This window comes from Solanum tuberosum, unplaced genomic scaffold (genome assembly GCF_000226075.1).
Source record: "Solanum tuberosum cultivar DM 1-3 516 R44 unplaced genomic scaffold, SolTub_3.0 scf00223, whole genome shotgun sequence".
Classification (NCBI taxonomy): Eukaryota; Viridiplantae; Streptophyta; class Magnoliopsida; order Solanales; family Solanaceae; genus Solanum; species Solanum tuberosum.
The window spans coordinates 132,884-151,772 of record NW_006239146.1 but is presented as its reverse complement, the minus strand read 5'-3'; the positions used below and the strand labels follow the sequence as shown (position 1 = coordinate 151,772).

The 18,889-nt window shown below is 37.6% G+C and overlaps 1 protein-coding gene across 1 annotated transcript; it reads left to right on the top strand.

Moving 5' to 3' along the window:
• Positions 1 to 13,070: 13,070 nt before the first annotated feature.
• On the top strand, positions 13,071 to 13,487 carry LOC107062355 (uncharacterized mitochondrial protein AtMg00820-like). The gene has a single exon (XM_015312901.1). The coding sequence runs from the start codon at positions 13,071 to 13,073 to the stop codon at positions 13,485 to 13,487; it is 417 nt and encodes a 138-aa protein (XP_015168387.1).
• The last annotated feature ends 5,402 nt before the right edge of the window (positions 13,488 to 18,889 follow it).

The window sequence follows — 18,889 nt, the reverse complement described above, 5'->3', positions numbered from 1 at the left end:
ATCCCCCGACACCACATGACCTAGGAAGGCAACCTCCCTCAACCAAAATTCACACTTTCCATACTTGGCTAGAAAAACAACTCAAAAGCAAATCTGTTAGTATTAGGTTTGGACGAATAATGCAAGATATCACATAGAAAGCAGGTAAATACATAAAAGTTGCTTTGTCTGAGAACATGTTAACCCACGAATAATGGGGACTGACTTTTGAACAAGCAAGAATTTGCTCGTTTTTTATGTTGAGTTTGGTGACTCAGAAAGGTTAAATTGTGTTGAGCTAAGGTCTTCTTGCTGCATCTTCTGGAATCTGTTGATGTGAATTCAATATTTCCTTGTAGAATGAAATAGGGGGGAAAGGAAATTTGAAAAAGATAGGGGCCGGGCCTTGAAAGGCTGCCTACGTATCTCCTAAGGAGAATTCAGGCCCTACGTAGTTCGAATACAAAGGAATTTTCATTTTCATTCATTCATTTCTAGTGATTACAAGGAAAGTGAAAGACAAATAATAAAGCTCCTAAAAGATAGAGTGTGCTCCCATCCAAGCTCCTTTCTCTGAATGCCGTATTAGCCCTTCTCCAACAAGTCCCTCAATTGTTCCTTCAACTCCTTTTAATGCCACGGGGGGTAAACTCACATGCTTCAGGGGCGGTTTCCTCATTCTCTTCTTTCCATTGTCCCTTGACAGGAGGTCTATAGACAATTTCCTCTTCAAGTTCTTCTTCAACAGACTCAGGTCCAGTGCCTTCAGGACCACTGTTGGTGGCTTCTTGGTTGAAGAAAGGGTATTTTCCATGTAGTTTTTGAAGCCTCACGGTTATATCATTGTTGAAGGCATCATGTTTCCTCCGCATAGCAACCGTCTCCTCGTTTATGACGGCATATCTTGCCATCTTAGCCGCTAACTCTGCGTCCAGTGCTGCACTTTTGGCTTGCGCAGCTGCGGTGCTATTCTACTTCTATTCTTCTTTCTCCCATCTCTCGAATCTCTTGTTTAAGTTGACGCAGTTTCATCATTAGACTCTCCTCAGTTGTTATCAGACCTCTTCACTTGTCTATCTAAAATCTGGACCGGAACCTCTTCATAGGTCAAATTATCTTCAACAACACCCACAACATCAAGAGACACAATGGCATTTGGATCACCCACACACTTCCTCAACATAGACACATGAAATACCGGATGAACCAAATCCATTTCGCTAGGCAATTCCAACTCATAAGCTACCTTGCCAATTCTCCTCATCACCTTATAAGGACCCACGTATCTTGGGCTCAACTTGCCCTTCTTACCAAAACGAACCACACCCTTCATGGGTGACACCTTCAAATAGACCCAATCACCAACTCGGAATTCAAGAGCCCTTCTCCTCACATCGGCATAGGACTTTTGGCGACTTTGGGCCGTCTTCAACCTTTCTCTAATCATCCTAACCTTCTCAAGAGCCTCCATAACTAGATCTGGTCCTAACAAGGCCACCTCACCAACCTCAAACCACCCAACCGGTGATCTACAACGCCTCCCATAGAGAGCCTCAAAAGGAGCCATACCGATGCTAGAATGATAGCTATTGTTATAGGCAAACTCAATCAATGGAAGATGATCATCCCAACTACCCTTAAGCTCCAATACACAAGCCCTAAGCATATCCTCAAGTGTTTGGATAGTCCTTTCGGCTTGTCCATCCGTTTGCGGGTGAAAGGCCGTAGTAAGCTTAACTCTCGTACCTAGACCCCTTTGAAAGGACTTCCAAAAGTGTGAAGTAAATTGAGTACCACGGTCCGATATGATGGATAGAGGAATCCCATGCAACCTTACCAAGTCATGAATATATAACCTTGCATAATCTTCCGCCCCATATGTTGTCTTTACCGGTAGAAAATGAGCCGATTTTGTCATCCTATCAACCACCACCCAAATAGAATCAAAACCTTTTCTAGTCTTGGGTAAACCAACTACAAAATCCATATTAATTTCTTCCCACTTCCAAGTAGGAATCTCTATGTCTTGGGTTAGACCACCCGGCCTTTGATGTTCGGCCTTGACTTGTTGACAACTATGACAACCGGAGACGAATTTGGCAATGTCCTTCTTCATGCCTCCCCACCAATACACATCCCTCAAATCTCTATACATTTTGGTGGAACCGGGGTGAATGGAGTAGGAAGAATTATGAGCCTCCTCAAGAATTTTCTCCCTCAAACCATCAACACAAGGCACACACAACCTACCTTGGTACCTAAGGGCACCATCTCCCCCTTGGGAGAAAACTTCCACCTTGCCCTCTTTCACCAAGGCCTTCAATTCTAACAAGGAAGAGTCAAGATCTTGTTTTGCTATCACCTCATCAACCAAGGAAGACCTAGCACCATCAACAACGACCACACCACCATTACCAACCTCTTCCAACCTAACCCCCAACCTAGCCAACCGATGCACCTCCCTAGCCATTTCCCTATCACCAATATCAACATGAGCTAGGCTACCCATAGACACCCTACTCAAAGCATCCGCCACCACATTAGCTTTACCGGGATGATAATGCACACTCATATCATAATCTTTAAGAAATTCTAGCCACCTTCTTTGTCTCAAGTTGAGATCTTTTTGGGTGAAGACATATTGGAGGCTCTTATGATCGGTGAACACATCAACATGTACCCCATACAAGTAATGACGCCAAATCTTTAAAGCAAACACCACCGCGGCTAATTCAAGATCATGCGTAGGATAGTTCTTTTCATGCACTTTGAGTTGTCTAGACGCATAGGCTATCACCTTACCATTTTGCATTAGGACACAACCCAAGCCAACTCTAGAAGCATCACAATACACAACAAATCCCTCAAGCCCATTCGGTAGTGACAATATAGGAGCGGACACAAGTTTATCTTTCAAGGTTTGAAAACTCCTTTCACACTCGTCGGTCCACTCAAACTTAGCCTTCTTTTGTGTCAACTTAGTCATGGGAGAAGCAATAGACGAAAACCCATTCACAAATCTCCGGTAGTAACCCGCTAAGCCCAAGAAGCTCCTAATATCCGACGGGGTCAATGGCCTAGGCCAATTTCTAATCACATCGGTCTTCTTAGGGACCACCTCCTCTTGCTCCCATGCAAAGCATAAAATCGATTGTGCCTTGGGGGCACCATCTTGTCGGCCTGCCTCCCTCAACCAAAATTCACACTTTTCATACTTGGCATACAACTTCTCCTCTCTCAATCTTTGCAACACAACCCTCAAGTGACCCATATGTTCTTCCTCGCTATGCGAATAGATTAAAATATCATCAATGAAGACCACAACAAAGGAATCAAGGTAGGGTTTAAAGACCCTATTCATTAGGTCCATAAATGTAACCGGTGCATTGGTCAACCCAAAGGACATGAACACAAATTCATAATTCCCATACCTAGTTCGGAAGGCTGTCTTGGGAATGTCACACTCCCTCACCTTCACTTGATGATACCCGGACCGAAGATCAATCTTAGAGAAGTGGCTAGTCCCTTGCAATTGGTCGAACAAGTCATCAATCCTAGGAAGAGGATATTTATTCTTGACGGTGACCCTATTGAGTTGCCGGTAATCAATACACATCCTAAGGGACCCATCATTCTTCTTCACAAACAACACCGGTGCACCCCATGGTGATTGGCTAGGCCTAATAAAACCCTTCTCCAACAAGTCCCTCAATTGTTCCTTCAACTCCTTTAACTCCGTCGGGGCCATACGGTAAGGGGGAATAGAAATGGGTTGAGTATCGGGGATGAGGTCTATGCCAAAATCTATTTCCCTTTTGGGAGAAACACTGGGAAACAAGGGCCCCATATTCTTCTAACCATCCGAGCCCTATCATCAATAAAAACACACCAAGTATGCAACCCATCCATACTAAGAGTCACATCAAGGCTTAACATGCCAAGTTTCACTAAGTCAACAAGAGTATTCCTAGGGGAACAAGGTAAGGGATATTCTTCACAAACCCCTTTTTTTTTCTAACTTTAAACCATTAACCGGGGTAAAATCCGAAAAAGGTTCTATTAACTCATCCGGAGAACTCTAAGCCTCATAGCCTCATAAGGCATCATACAAGATAAGGTAGTACCGGAAATCAACATAGCACTTACTCTCATATGAAATTACCACATACCGGTACCTTCATCCCAAAAATTCTTCCAAGTCAACCCTAGTAGCATCCTTTTCTAAGGCCGTCACTAGGATATCACTCAAGATCTCATATGAATCTACCACTCCGGGTCTAGATTGCTCCAATTCACTAAACCACATAAGGTGAGAATTCAAGCAAACCTATCTCATAACATCAAGGACACTCAATAACCTTACCATCTAAGCACATTATCCCGCATTGGGGTAAGCCTAAACTATCTCATTACACAACATGATTCTCAAACCAATGAGGATCTCACTCCTACCCTCTTTTAAAGGAGCTTAATCACTCAACATCTCTAGGTACCACTTAAGAATCACTATTCGTCAAAATCCAACACATCATAAAACTCATAAGGACTAAGTTGAGTTATACTAATCACTCACATATGGCCATAACTAAACCCATGAATATTAAGGACGACACAAAAAAAAGTTCGTGATATTCTCTTTATCAAGTCACGAAAGACAAGTATTACTAAGATTACTCCTACAAGTAACTCCTTTATAAACTCTAGAGGATCTTCCTCTATCTTTGGCCCATGGAATTTCCGCAATTCAATAAAACATAAAACACATACCGGAACCCTTAAGATCCACTACCACTCACTCTTTGAGACTTACGGGTAGACATCCTTTCTTGGTTAAACCTTAGAGGAACTTAGAGGAGTTTTGACCAAGAAACCTTTCTCTTTTTCACTAAAGTTGGATCAAGACAACTCTAGACCATGTCAACCCTTATCACCACTTTTGGTGGGGTCTACCAACCAACTATGCCTAGGTATTATCTAAGCACCCTACTTAAGTGACCATGCTTAAGATCAATCTTAAAATACAACAACTAACCCTTTGAAGTCAACTTCAAAACACAACATAATCCCAACCTAGGGCATATAATTTCTTTTCCCATCTCCACTCTCGGATAGGCTCCTTTTGGAATCAACAATTTGACCATACGGGTTCTACCATCAACTAAACATAACCTCACAATTACCTTGCTAGGTAGGCACACTATCTCCCCCTTTGGAGTAAGCCTACACAAGTTCTTCTAACCAACACACAGACAATTATGAAGCATTAATCACACAAAATACAACTTCACAATCTATTCCATCAAAGCTCACAAGTCACATACCATACTTGGCATTACAACCACTCGCTCCTTCTAGCAAGAACCCTTCAAGTGGTCCAACTTTAAATGCCATAAGACAAGGAATAAGAGAGAGAGCTTATAGATCTATGGCACGACTTAGAGAATGAAGAAGTGAAACATTTCCTAAAACGTCTCATAGCCTCCTACTCATAGTTGTGGTGCACAACACAACCATGAATCGGACTCTAATCAACGCGGTGTGTTGGACTCCGAGGATTTGTCAACCTAGTGCTCTGATACCAAGTTTGTCACGACCCAAGCCTAGGGCCTAGACGTGACCGGCGAATGGGGAACCCGAAGGAACCCCAAACAAGCCTCATAGCGTATCATTACACATCCTTGGTCGCGGAAGCAATTAAAATGACCGTAAGCGATAAGCATAATCAAGGGGAAAATCGAGACTAAGGGAGCAAGAGAAAAAAAAAGGAATGATACATAAATACCATAGATGAGTCAAGCTCAAGCATAATACACAACTTGTCCAACACCACCTCTAAACATGGGTACTTAACGGGGGCCAAGACAAACTACCGGGTTCACCCTCATAGTCAATAAAAAAAAAAAGGAAAAGTATTATACATAGCAAGAGATCATAAGCAACGTTCCCGGAATGGAGGACTCACCAATAACCTCGATAGAAAATCGTACTAGCCACGCGGAGGAGGATGGTCAAGCGATGCTCCGGTTCCTACATGGTGACATTATGTAGGCATACATTATCATAAATATGGAGCCTCCATTGGTTGGATGCATAAGTTAATCTTAAGTTCAAATATCTACTCTGAACTCTAAAAGAAAAAAGAAGATATCTTGAACAAGAATAAGAAAGAATCGATAAATCAGTGAAGGAATTTTGATAAAGAATGCACCAACCTTACCAGTATGACAATAGTATTGACAATTCTCACTAGTTTGTTAGTTTGTTATTAATTATTATCAAGTTGTTAGAGTAGATTTAGATTAAGTTGTTAAAGTAGTTCCTTAGTTTTAGTCAACTTAGTTACACAGTAAGTTGTTAGAACAGTTCCTTAGAATTAGTTAAGTTAGTTACATCTTACCTGTATATAAGTTGATGTTACATTTGAATAAGATTCGTTCAAGCTTTCTTTGATTCTCAATCTCTTTATGGTATTAGAGCCCCTCTAAAACTCTCACGAGTCCGATCCAAAAAAAAATTCCTCTCTTTGCGTCCAAACATGGTTGTTCCTGCTACCACCAGTGATAGTTCTGCTGCAGTTCCGACTACCACTCATTTGGTACAGTTCAATCCAGCTGCCCAATTACCTATCAAACTGCAAGGTAACCTCCACTTTGCCACCTGAAAGGCGCAACTAGTGATGCTACTCAATGGACACAAGCTCCTTGGGCATCTCACAGCTGCCAAATCTGCTCCGCCAACCACTATCACACAAACTGATAGTACCATCTCCAATCTTGAATATGAGCTGTGGTTTTGCCAAGACCAACTAATTCAACAGGAAATGATGGCATTCGTTGACCCCACCATTTCTCCCACTGTTGCAACTGCCTCTTTGGCAAAAATAGCTTGGGATCTCCTTCATACATCTTATGTCAATAGGGGTCACACTCACATCTTCAGCTTACGATATCAGTTGCAAAACATGAAAAAGGCCTCCAAGACAGTTGCTACTTACCTACGAAAGATCAGATCAATTGCTGATGCTTTCATGGGTGCCATGAATGCCACAGTTAATATAAGATACGATATTTAAGCAGTCAAGATTTTGAGTGGCCTAGGTCATGAGTACCATGAAATCACTGCCGCTATAAGAGCGCGCTATTTTGTAAGAAAATATTATTTGACTGTGGGTTAGAACCATTCAAATCCCCAGCGGAAGTCGCCATTCTGTTTTGTAAGAAAATATTATTTGACTGTGGTTTAGAGTCGTCACTTAATTTTTAAAGAAAAATCAAGAAATCATTTTCAATAGATTAAAACAGGGAATCAATTGAAAATATAAGGGGGTTCGAGGGTTCATATTAGTGTTCTAGGAAGGGTTTTAAAGCACCTAGAACACCCGCTAATGCGGTTATCCGACAATTAACTATTTGGCTAAAATGATTTAACTTAGCTCGAATTGCAAAACTAAACTATTTTATGGTTAGGACCATTTTAAAGGAGAAACAGAAAAATGACGTCATATTATTTAAATGAAGTATTTTATAAATTTATGTATTCATTTATTTATTTATTTTTTAGTTGAGTAAGAAACAAATGATTTAGTTAAGTGATTAATTCAAAATGGGTGTCTTCTGGGGATTTGAATTTTTAACTTTAAGATTAATACCAGATAATAACGGGTAAGCAAACACAACAAAGAAATGAGGGAAAGAGAGTTGGACCCAAATCTGGTTTCTGTCCGCCTGGACCAATATTTGGGCCCATTTTCAGTTTGGGCCTTTGGCCCATTTGAGTCATCTGCACCTGTCCTAAACTAACATAAAAATAAAAATATTATTTGGGCCTTAGGCCCAATTTCACCTGTCCTAAATTCTAGCAAGATAATAGATAAATGGGCTTAGGCCCAAAAGTAACAAAATACAATTTGAATTAAGAGTGGGCCCAATCTTTTCAACTTCTCGATCTGTTGCTTCTTTCAACTTTGGGGCATGTTCATCGACTTTCATAGCCGGTTGACTCGATAAAGGAATTTGAGCCTTTATGGCTCTCTCGAAATGCAAGGGTAGAGTCCATGAAGACTCGAGCAAATTTCACATGCAACGAAAAGAAATAAAATTAGTCTCAACATATTCACATCATAGCTTAACGATGATTTATCAATCACAAAATAATATGCACATCAAAGGAAATTAGCACTTAACACCTTTGGCCTAAGAGAATAAAGAATGATGGATTGGATAATTGTGGGAACCACTGGCAGGTCCCGCCGCAGTATATATATATATATATATATATATATATATTGAAATGATTTAGCCTACCCATGTGCTTTAATGGCCCTATTTTCACGTTATTTAAATATATACACATATATATTTTAAAATGATTTAGTCTACCCATATGCCTTAATCACATCAAAAGTTGGAACAGTTAGTTCAACTACAGCGAGTTATCTAAAATTGAATCAGATCGAGAGTCGATTAATCATGTCACTGCTGACAACTTGATGCACCGAAATTTTAAAACAAGGTTATAGCATGTAAATTTAAAGGTAACCCATTCGGCTAATCATGGTAACAAATTTATGTTAAAGCAAAATTGTTATGCAGGTTGAAAGAGACAAATGATACTAACACGTTTCAACTAAAAAAATAAAAATCGCCGAAAGATTGATCATTATGTCACAACTTGTCAAGCAATGGGGAAGGGATTCAGGTTAATTATTCTTAACTAACTAAACTTGATCATAATCAACTAATAAGAGATAATGCCGCCACCAATAATACCTACAACCACGAAGAAATCGACATGGACAACTACTACATTAACATGTAAAGGATCTCATATACTTGCTAAGTTAAACAAGAGTAACAAAAGGACCAAAATGCTTGCAACTCTAACATTACTTGTTCAACATCGAGACTTCGCCCTAAATCAAATAAGTCGAATCTTGAACGGCTAAACCCAAGAGCAAAAGAAAGAATAAAACTGGAAACAAAATCCTAAAACGAATGAAGAGACCGAACTCAAACTATTCCAAACGATCAAGGCGAAGAGAAGCAAAAGCTTAAACCAACTCGAAATAAATAAACCCAAACAGACATAACCAATAACAATAACCTAGAGAAGAAATCTGTCACCTCTAGGGTGCTTCACCATTATTCAAATCAGATTCAAAGATGCTATATCTGGGACGTATAACGAACTAGTAACGAAGAATGACTTCAAAATAGACAAAATAAAAATAAAAACCTTTAGATAGCAAACAAGACAGAGCAAGTGTCATTCACAGAGGGAAACGAGAAATGAGAATGAGATTGCTACCTTTTCCGGTGCAGCGAACAGGGTGAGACGAGCAAAACGAGAGCTTTCTCCCAACCACACGCGATTCCGACGAAGACGTGGACTACAAACGGGGACCTAGAATTCTAAACAATATAAACACTATCGTCTCAAATCCTACTCTGATTTCCTTATCTATGCTTGATGAATCTCCATTTTCCTATATTTTGCTCACTGTTCTCTGCCAATTTTTTCCCTATTTTTCTTCCTAGCCTTTTCCACTTCCCATCCCCTTTCCACAGTGAGTGATAAGGAATATATATAGGAAGAAATTTTAGGGTTCTCAGTTGGGGGGGAAAAAGATGAATTCCGGACAGGAATTGAAGTCCATTTCGAATTCAAACTCCCAATCTTTCACCATTTTAGGTGAGGCACCTTTTCCTTGCAATTTTCTCCCCATTCCGGAAGAGGAAAGGGGAGAAAACGCGTGCTGCTGCGATGTACGGATTGAGAGGGACGTGAAGAAGAAAGCAAAATCGCAGGGTACTCTCTCTGTTCCTTGCTGCTTTCCGTGTATCTCCGTGTCCACGCTATGAGTTGATGAACATTGGAGCGTCGTTTGGTTGTCGTTGGGATCGTCAGGAAGAAATTTTAGGGTTCTCAGTTGGGGGGGAAAAAGATGAATTCCGGACAGGAATTGAAGTCCATTTCGAATTCAAACTCCCAATCTTTCACCATTTTAGGTGAGGCACCTTTTCCTTGCAATTTTTGCCCCATTCCGGAAGAGGAAAGGGGAGAAAACACGTGCTGCTGCGATGTACGGATTGAGAGGGACGTGAAGAAGAAAGCAAAATTGCAGGGTACTCTCTCTGTTCCTTGCTGCTTTCCGTGTATCTCCGTGTCCACGCTGTGAGTTGATGAACATTGGAGCGTCGTTTGGTTGTCGTTGGGATCGTCGTTTCGTCTATGTTGTTCACGCCGTTGGAATCGTGAGGAATTTCCATGTGTCGTTGCCTTTGTTTGCTGTTGTTTTACTGGGGGAATTGTACGTTGTTTCTGGTTTTCTTTTCAGCAGCTGGAATGGGCCGGTTTAAAAGGGGAATTGGGCTGGGATGGTGGGCTGGACGTAGAGGGAAGAGGTTGGGCTTGCCAAAAATAAGGAAAATAGTTGGTTTACTGCTAAGGGCTGCTGGAAAAACTTAAAAAGGCCCAAATTTGGTCCTCTTAGGATTTAAAGATAAAAGTAAATAAGAGGCAAGATTTGGAATTAAGACTTGGCCAAATGAACTATAAAATTAGCCCACTTATTAACCAAATAGAGTTTAACTAATGAATTTGGCTAAAATTTAAATAAGACGAATTAATATAATTAACTAACGAGCTTCTTAGTTTCAACGAAATAAAATAATAAACTCAATTAAACTTAAATGACTCAAAATTAAAACCATAATTTAAACTAAACTAATTTAATAAAATACCTACTAAAATTAAAAATCTTTTTGAGATGATTTTTGAACATTCATAAAATATACTAATTAGACACATAATTATATAATAATTAACTTAATTATAAACTAATTAACTCGGAATATAAGGTATTAATTAATTTAAACTAAATAGCCAAATATTTAAATAAAACTAAAATCCTTTTGAGACAATTCTCGAACATTCATAAAATATATCAATTATATATATAGACATGTAAAATATAAGTATTGTCTAAAAGTTATAATAAGTGACATAATTTATTTAAAATAACTCGCAAACTATTTTTGAAATTTATAAAACCAATTATTTTAGATCATTTAAAATGAAAGAAGCTCGATGATTAATTTATATTGGGGACGGTCAAAATTGGGTGTCAACACGCGCGACACAGCCCTAAGCTTTGAGGAGCTGTTCCAGAAAATCACGGACCATGAACTATTTCTCAAACATCAAGATATTGACAGGTCATCCTCCATCATTATGACTGCAGTTGCACAAAGGACCAACTTCCAGCCTCAACATAAGAAAAATAATCGTCGCTTCCGAAATCAATCTTCAAGACCACAAGCTCCATGACAGGCGGTCCCTGGAAATCAACAAAATGGGAGACTACCCAGGCAAGCGGTAAAATGCCAACTTTACCAAAAGATCGGTCACACAACTAATGTGTGTCACTCAAAATCGCACAACCACTTTGAAGCTAAGGTCAACTCTGTGTCAAATCATCACTCAGATGCAAATCCTTGGATCCTTGACTCTGGAGCAACTCATCATGTCACAACCGAGTCAGATAATCTTGAAGAATACACTGGCAATGAGGAAGTGTCCATAGGTGACGATAAAACTATTCCCATTAGTCACACTGGTTTTACTCAAATTAAGGCTTTTAACTCCAATTTCATGTTGTCTAACACTCTTTGTGCTCCAGCAATAGAAAAGAACCTTATTTCTGTTGCTAAGTTTTGCACTGACAATCTGACCTCAATCGAATTTTTTCCACGCTCTTTTCTTGTGAAGGATCTCAAAACTCGGAGACTGCTGGTACAAGGCAGGAATAAACATGGACTCTATGAGTGGCCACAGAGGGATCATGTGTCACCTTCCGCCAACTTCACCTCCACCAAAGTTTCCCGTCAACTGTGGCATCGTCGCTTGGGTCACCCTCATCTGAAAATCCTAGACTTAGTACTGAATAAATTTTCACTTCCCTTTTCCACCAAAGAAAAGTTTCATTTTTGTAATTCGTGCTCATCAAATAAAGCTCATCGTTTGCCATTTCAACGACTCACTTTAAATAGTAATGCACCACTTCAAACTTTGTTTAGTGATTTATGGGGTCCATCACTCATTTTATCTATTGATAAAAATTCATATTACTACATTTTTGTTGATCATTACACCAAATACACTTGGTTGTATACAATCAAAAACAAAAGTGAAGTCGCTTCAATTTTGCCAACTTTCATCCTTTAGTGGAAAAATTTTCAAACACAAAATTGTCTCACTTTATACTGATGGAGGGGGTGAATACACAAGTCTTAAACAGTACCTACAATGCCATGGCATTCAACATTTGATCTCCCCACCCTACACGCCCCAACGAATTGCAATCGCTGAACGACGACATCATCACATTATCAAAACAGCTCGGACTCTTCTCAATGAAGCCTCACTACCATCTGAACTATAGTCCTTTGCCTGTCACCATGTTGTCTATCTCATAAATAGACTACCTACACCTAGCCTAAATAATGATTATCCTTATAAAAAATTGTTTGGCGAACCGCCAAAAATACTCTTCATTGGAAATTTTTTGTTGTCTCTGTTATCCATGGCTTAAGCCATATAAAAAAAATCAGCCTATATCTACACCATGTGTCTAACTAAGAGTTTCTATTGTTCACCATGCACACCTCTGCTTTAATCCTGTGCACTCAAAAAAATTCGTCAGTCGTGATGTTCAATTTTGTGAAGATATTTTTCCTTTCACTCAAATGTTCTCACACTTGAAAAATAAGTTTTCCATGTTACAATGGGAAATCATAGAGTCCTAAGTCGGTAAGGATACTCATCTGGAAGTCCAATTAAATTTGGACTCCAATCTTGTTCCAATTCTTCCGCCTCCTATTCCTATGACCCTAACAGTTCCCTCTCACTCAAACACTCCAGAGTCCATAATTGAAAGGCAACTACCAGCAGTGTCCACTTCATCAGGTATGATTCCTATCTCTTCCCAACCTCCTTCATTAATTAATGAAGCAACCCACAACACCTCTCAACCATTATACTATTCTCGTCGGCCACCAATCAACCAACATCCAACACAATAGCCAGGAATTATGTCACCAGCTGCTGTCCCTCCACCATCCGGTGTGGTCACAAGGTCCAAAAATAATATCTTCACACCAAAGAAAAAATCCAGCTTCTTGGCTCACCTTTCTCCCACTCTAAATACCTTTAAGCAAGCAGTTAAGCACATTGAATGGAAGAATGCAATGGATCTAGAATACGAAGCCTTAATGAAAAACCAAACTTGGGAACTAGTAGCTAGGGACCCGATAAATAATGTTGTTGACTGTAAGTGGTTATTTCGCATTAAAAGGAAAGTTGATGGTTCTATTGACAAGTACAAGGCGCGATTAGTCGCAAAAGATTTCACACAATGTCCAGGACTGAACTTTGATGAAACTTTCAGTCCGATTGTCAAATCAACCACCATCAGAATTGTACTTTCTATTGCAGTTCAAACTAACTAGAAAGTGCAGCAGCTTGACGTAAATAATGCATTTTTGCAAGGTAACTTACCGGAGCAAGTATTCATGGCGTAGCCGAAAGGCTATGTCAACCCTAATTTTCCTAATCATGTATGTCGTCTCCAAAAGGCCATTTATGGCCTAAAACAAGCTCATCATGCATGGTATGAAGCTCTCAAATCTCACTTGACTAAAATTGGGATGGTTAAGTCTGAATCAGATGCTTCTCTATTTATTTTTACATCTAAAGCTGTCACGATATATATTCTAGTGTATGTTGATGATATCCTCATTACTTGGAATCACCCAAACTTGGTCACACATGTAATCAACTATCTGGCTTACAAGTTCTCCATAAAGAACCTAGGTGAACTCAACTATTTTTTGGGATCGAAGTCAAATATGTTCCAAATGGGATTGTCTTATCACAATCCAGTTACATACTTGAGATTCTCTCAGATGTGGATATGGCCGACTGTAAAGGAGTTACGACACTCGTGTGCTCAAGTTTACCACCCAAAGCAGCCGATGGTTCACCTCCTGCCGATGCAACCTTGTATCGACACACCATTGGTAAATTGCAATACTTATCATTCACGAGTCCTAATATTGCCTTTGCAGTTAACAAACTATCACAGTTTATGCAATCCCCAAGTCTGGAGCATTGGAAAGAGTAAAAAGGGAGCTTCGATACCTCAAGGCATCATCAACGTCATGCCTGGAAATCTCTAGCCAATCTGATAGTAATCTGTATATGTACGCCGATGCTGATTGGGTAGGTGATCCTTCTGACAGAATATCCACATCTGGTTACATACTCTTCTTGGGACCAAATCTGATCTGTTGGTCCTCTGAAAAGCAACAATCAGTTGATCGGTCCTCTACTGAAGCAGAATACAAATCGGTAGCCAATGCACTCTCTAAACTTACTTGGGTACACAATCTGTTGACTGAATTACGATATCAAGCCTCGCAAACGCCAAGCATTTTTTGTGATAATATTGGTGTTTCATATCTCAGCAAGAACCCAGTCTTCCACACTAAGATGAAGCACATTGCAGTAGAAATTCACTACCTCCGCAACAGTGTGAACTCAGGTAGAGTGGTAGTCAAATATCTTCCTATTGGGGATCAAATTGCAGACACTCTCACAAAGCCGCTGCCCAAGCCTACCTTCTTTCGGTGTTTATCCAAGTTAGGCGTTGTTGCACCACACCTAACTTGAGGAGGTGTGTTGACAATACTTACTAGTTTGTTATTATTTCTTATCAAGTTGTTAGAGTTGATTTAGATTAAGTTGTTGAAGTAGTTCCTTAGTTTTAGTCAACTTAGTTACATATTAAGTTGTTAGAACAGTTCCTTAGAATAAGTTAAGTTAGTTACATCTTACATGTATTTAAGTTGATGTTACATTTGAATAAGATTCATTCAAGTTTGCTTTGATTCTCAATCTCTTTAAATAGCAGGATTCCTCTTGAGTTTCATAGGCAATTGGCCATGGAATTCAGCAAAAGAAGAAACTGAAAACCTGAAGAATGATGATCCTTTAAGATTCAATATGCATAGCAAAGTCTGATAAGTCTACGAAAGGCTATGATTGTCTTAAATTAAAATAAAGCATGGGATAAATAGTTGTCATGAACAAAGAAAATTTACAAAATAGTTATCTTTTTTCCTCTTCGCAATAGAGATTGTGAATTACAGAGATAGTTGTGAAGCCAATTTCAATTTTACTTTGAGAATTGGGACCATATTTTTCATATGCATGGTATCTCTTTACAAAACGGTAGTTACAATAAAGGAGAATAGCTTAGTCTTTTAAAATGCTTAGAAGAATTAGTCATTTCTCCTTGAATTGAGGCTAACATAAGATATTTGCCAGCTAAACTAAAACAGATTATTAAATTGTAAGATTTACTTCAAAAGAAAACATAAGTTTAGAGAGTTTTGTTTAGAATTTGATAATTAACACTGAAACAATATACTTTTTTTATGAAACACGGAAGCAATATACTTGAAACCTGTCTGAGTAAATAAAAATCATATTTCCAGTGAAATCAAGTTAATATGCCATCAAACTGAATGCCATTTGGTGAGATAAAATCATAACCACATTTTACGGATCGTAGGATCTCTTTGTGCGAGTCACCTACAATACCTGGAATTAATTTTCCAAGCAAAATATTCTAGAGAAACATGAATTCATGATTTATAAGAAAAGATTAAGGCTTTATCAGTCTCGTTAAATAAAATGAGTGAATAAATACAACAATTTTACCTCGAGAAATTACTATTTTTGTCAATTCAATTTTAAACTTCTAAACTGACATAAAGTGATACGTACATTCTTAAATTTCAACAAATTTCAAAATAACCAAGTACACTCAAACGTGTACCATTTGAAGAAACCCACTCAAAATAGAGTTTCACAATCTCAAATGCCCACCCATGAAACCTTAAGTGAAAACAGAGTGAACAAAAAAACCTGAACGCGGGTCTTCAGAAAGACGGACATAGAAAATTAAAGGATGATCACTCTCTTTGTCAAGACCATGAATCAACATATGGAAATTACTTCTAAAATAAAAGGACAACATGAGCTAAAAAGAGAAGGAATAGTAACCATAAAATAAGGAATAGCCAGGAAAATACTGCTTCCATCAACTTCTGACTCAGAAAGTTATGTACCCATTTTTGTAAGACCAACTTTCAATTCTTCAAATGTAATTGTCTCACTGCCATCAGTGTCTATAGATTCTGAAGTGATGTAGTTGTATAGAAGAGTAAGAAAAAAGAAAATGAACCAAAAATTATATTCCAAGTCAATGTTCAATACTTAACTTATTATTGCCTACATTTTCTTATGGCAAGCGTGAAGTCAGATCAGTTTTTGATATCCAAACTTTTATTTTATTATGTGAAAACAAACCAAAGTGTTATACAGTCTATAATCAATAGTCATTTTGAAAGATAAAGAAATATTACTCTAGAATTCAAAGATGTGTTATATTTTTTGTGTTAAGACACTAAATCAAGCTTTCTGTTTGTTCTTCTCTTTTATCATTGCACATGTTAAAATCAGTTTAAATGTCAAAAAAACATTTCTATCTAAAAGTTTTGACGTCATGGACTCATGGTCAAGAAAGGTGGGAAGTTTAGAGATATAATCAAGTCTCTCATTGACAAGTCTAATTTTATGAATATAAGCATATAGCATCTGCATCAACATCAAAATAAAAAGGTTTGATCTCAAAATGTTAAACATGTCTACATTTTACATTAAAGACACGTGATTGACTGGAAAAAAATATTTTTTTTAAAAATTATAAATTTAAGAAAGAGGTCAGGAACATATTTTACCTCAAAGTAGCCATTAAATTGAAGCACTGCACTTGTGTGAGTGAAACTCGCAATAATACTAGACATACACCAAATATTTTGAAGCATATTTTGTTACATTACAAGTATCACATAGTTACTAATTTCAGAATATTCAAATTGTTTTTTCTAAATTAAACAAAGAAAAATTGTGAAATAGATGTTTACTACTCTTATAATCCCATTGCAGGAATTGCCTTTAGATTTGGTAAAACAAAAATAATATAGTGTTTGTTAGATTATGATCAGATTTATACTTCAATTTTATTTGTGTGTATCAAATAGAAAATGTACCCAAACATTCAGCAAGGAAATCTCCCAAGACCTTTATGGACATGTATTATACATTGTTAACTCAAAGTTGTCCAATAACACTTGTAATAACTGAGTATTCTTATACTTAAAGGACCTTCCTGTAATATAGTTTTTAGTTATACAATAGAAATGGGATAGAATTATAGTTTCAGGCAACAAATTTGGAGGGAGGGGAAACTATATCTATAATAGGTAACTAATAGTTTTGCATGTTGTCTATCCAGTGAACTAAAGTTGTTTTTATCGCTCACATTTTTATATACAAATCAGTTTTCTACAAGGAGAACCACACCCGATAAACTGTAAAGGAGAACAATTTCATATGAGATCAAAGAAAAGATTGTGAGATACAGGTTCTATCAAGTTTGATTTACCACTCTCAAACTCTTTAATTATAAAAGAGAGAAACAACATAATTCACAAAGACAATATTAATAATTAGTGCCATAAAAATCAAAGAACCAGCTTGCGGTTGAGATATAAGAGATTTATTTCAGCAATCAGTTTCAAAAATGAAGAACCTTAAACAAATTCTAAGAAATCTACTTCTATTTAGGATGAAAGATATCAAAAAGAGTTCAAGAGCTTACAGTTTTTAACAAATGTTGCACAGTCAATTCTTGCGCCTTCTCATTCCTTGACATCCCTTTCCAACTTTGGCAACTTATTTACAAGCTCTACCCTTCGTGAGGTAATAGTTTCTAGTTTCTCCACCATGAATAATGACACACAAGTCTATTTGGGAGCTTAAAAATCCAAAGCCTTTCTTGATCTATCATTTCAAATGTGTTGGAGATACAATACCTAGTTTAAAAGGCAACCTTTGTTATCTTTACAGCCACATAACAGGGAGGTGTTTTGAAATACCTTCAAAAACCAAGTAAACAACAATCATTAACTAAAGAAGTCTAACACTCAAGAGTGCAAAAATAGAAATTAGAAAGCTATAAATTAAAAGTTAAGAGATACATATATTTCATCTAAAAGAAAGTTTCTATTGACAAGTTGCAAAAGATAAGTTTAAGGCCAGTAGTACAACAGATCAATGTTTGTGAGATAAACTGATGAACTTGTAATTGGATGAATCAACTTCTGAGACATGTTAATCATTTGCAATTTGAAAGGTTTCAACAAAATTAACTTTCAAATATAATCAAAATATCCGACCAAACAAAGCTCTTATTTTTATCCTAATCCTATTATATATTCTTTTCCAATGTAGATATAAAATTTGTTAGCTAACAAGATTCAAAGTTTCTGTCTATACGCAACGTTCACTCTAAAATAGCTTAGAAAACTATTTGAATCTATCTTCTTATGTAGCACTGGAAAAAAAACATGAATCCTATAGTGCAGAATTCCTCTGACCTAAAAGAGCATACACTAACCATTAAGAATTACTATAAAACTTTCAAGTGAAAAAAGAACCGGATAAAAAGAATCCCTATTCAAGCTGTGGTTCAGCCTGGCTACAAATTTCTTCTTGTTTAATTCAATCTTATGACAGCTAAATGAAAATTTGAATAAACAAGTATCTATTGTCTTTATGAAAGGCCAAACATTTTCATCAAAAAAGCAATTGTATCACACTTCAAAAGGAACTCAAAAAAAACATTAAAATTAAAGAAACACTAATACTTACCAAGTTGCAATTTCTCCGATGAAGTTATAATATCCAACTAAAAAGGTGAAAAAGAATCTTGCTTCATAGA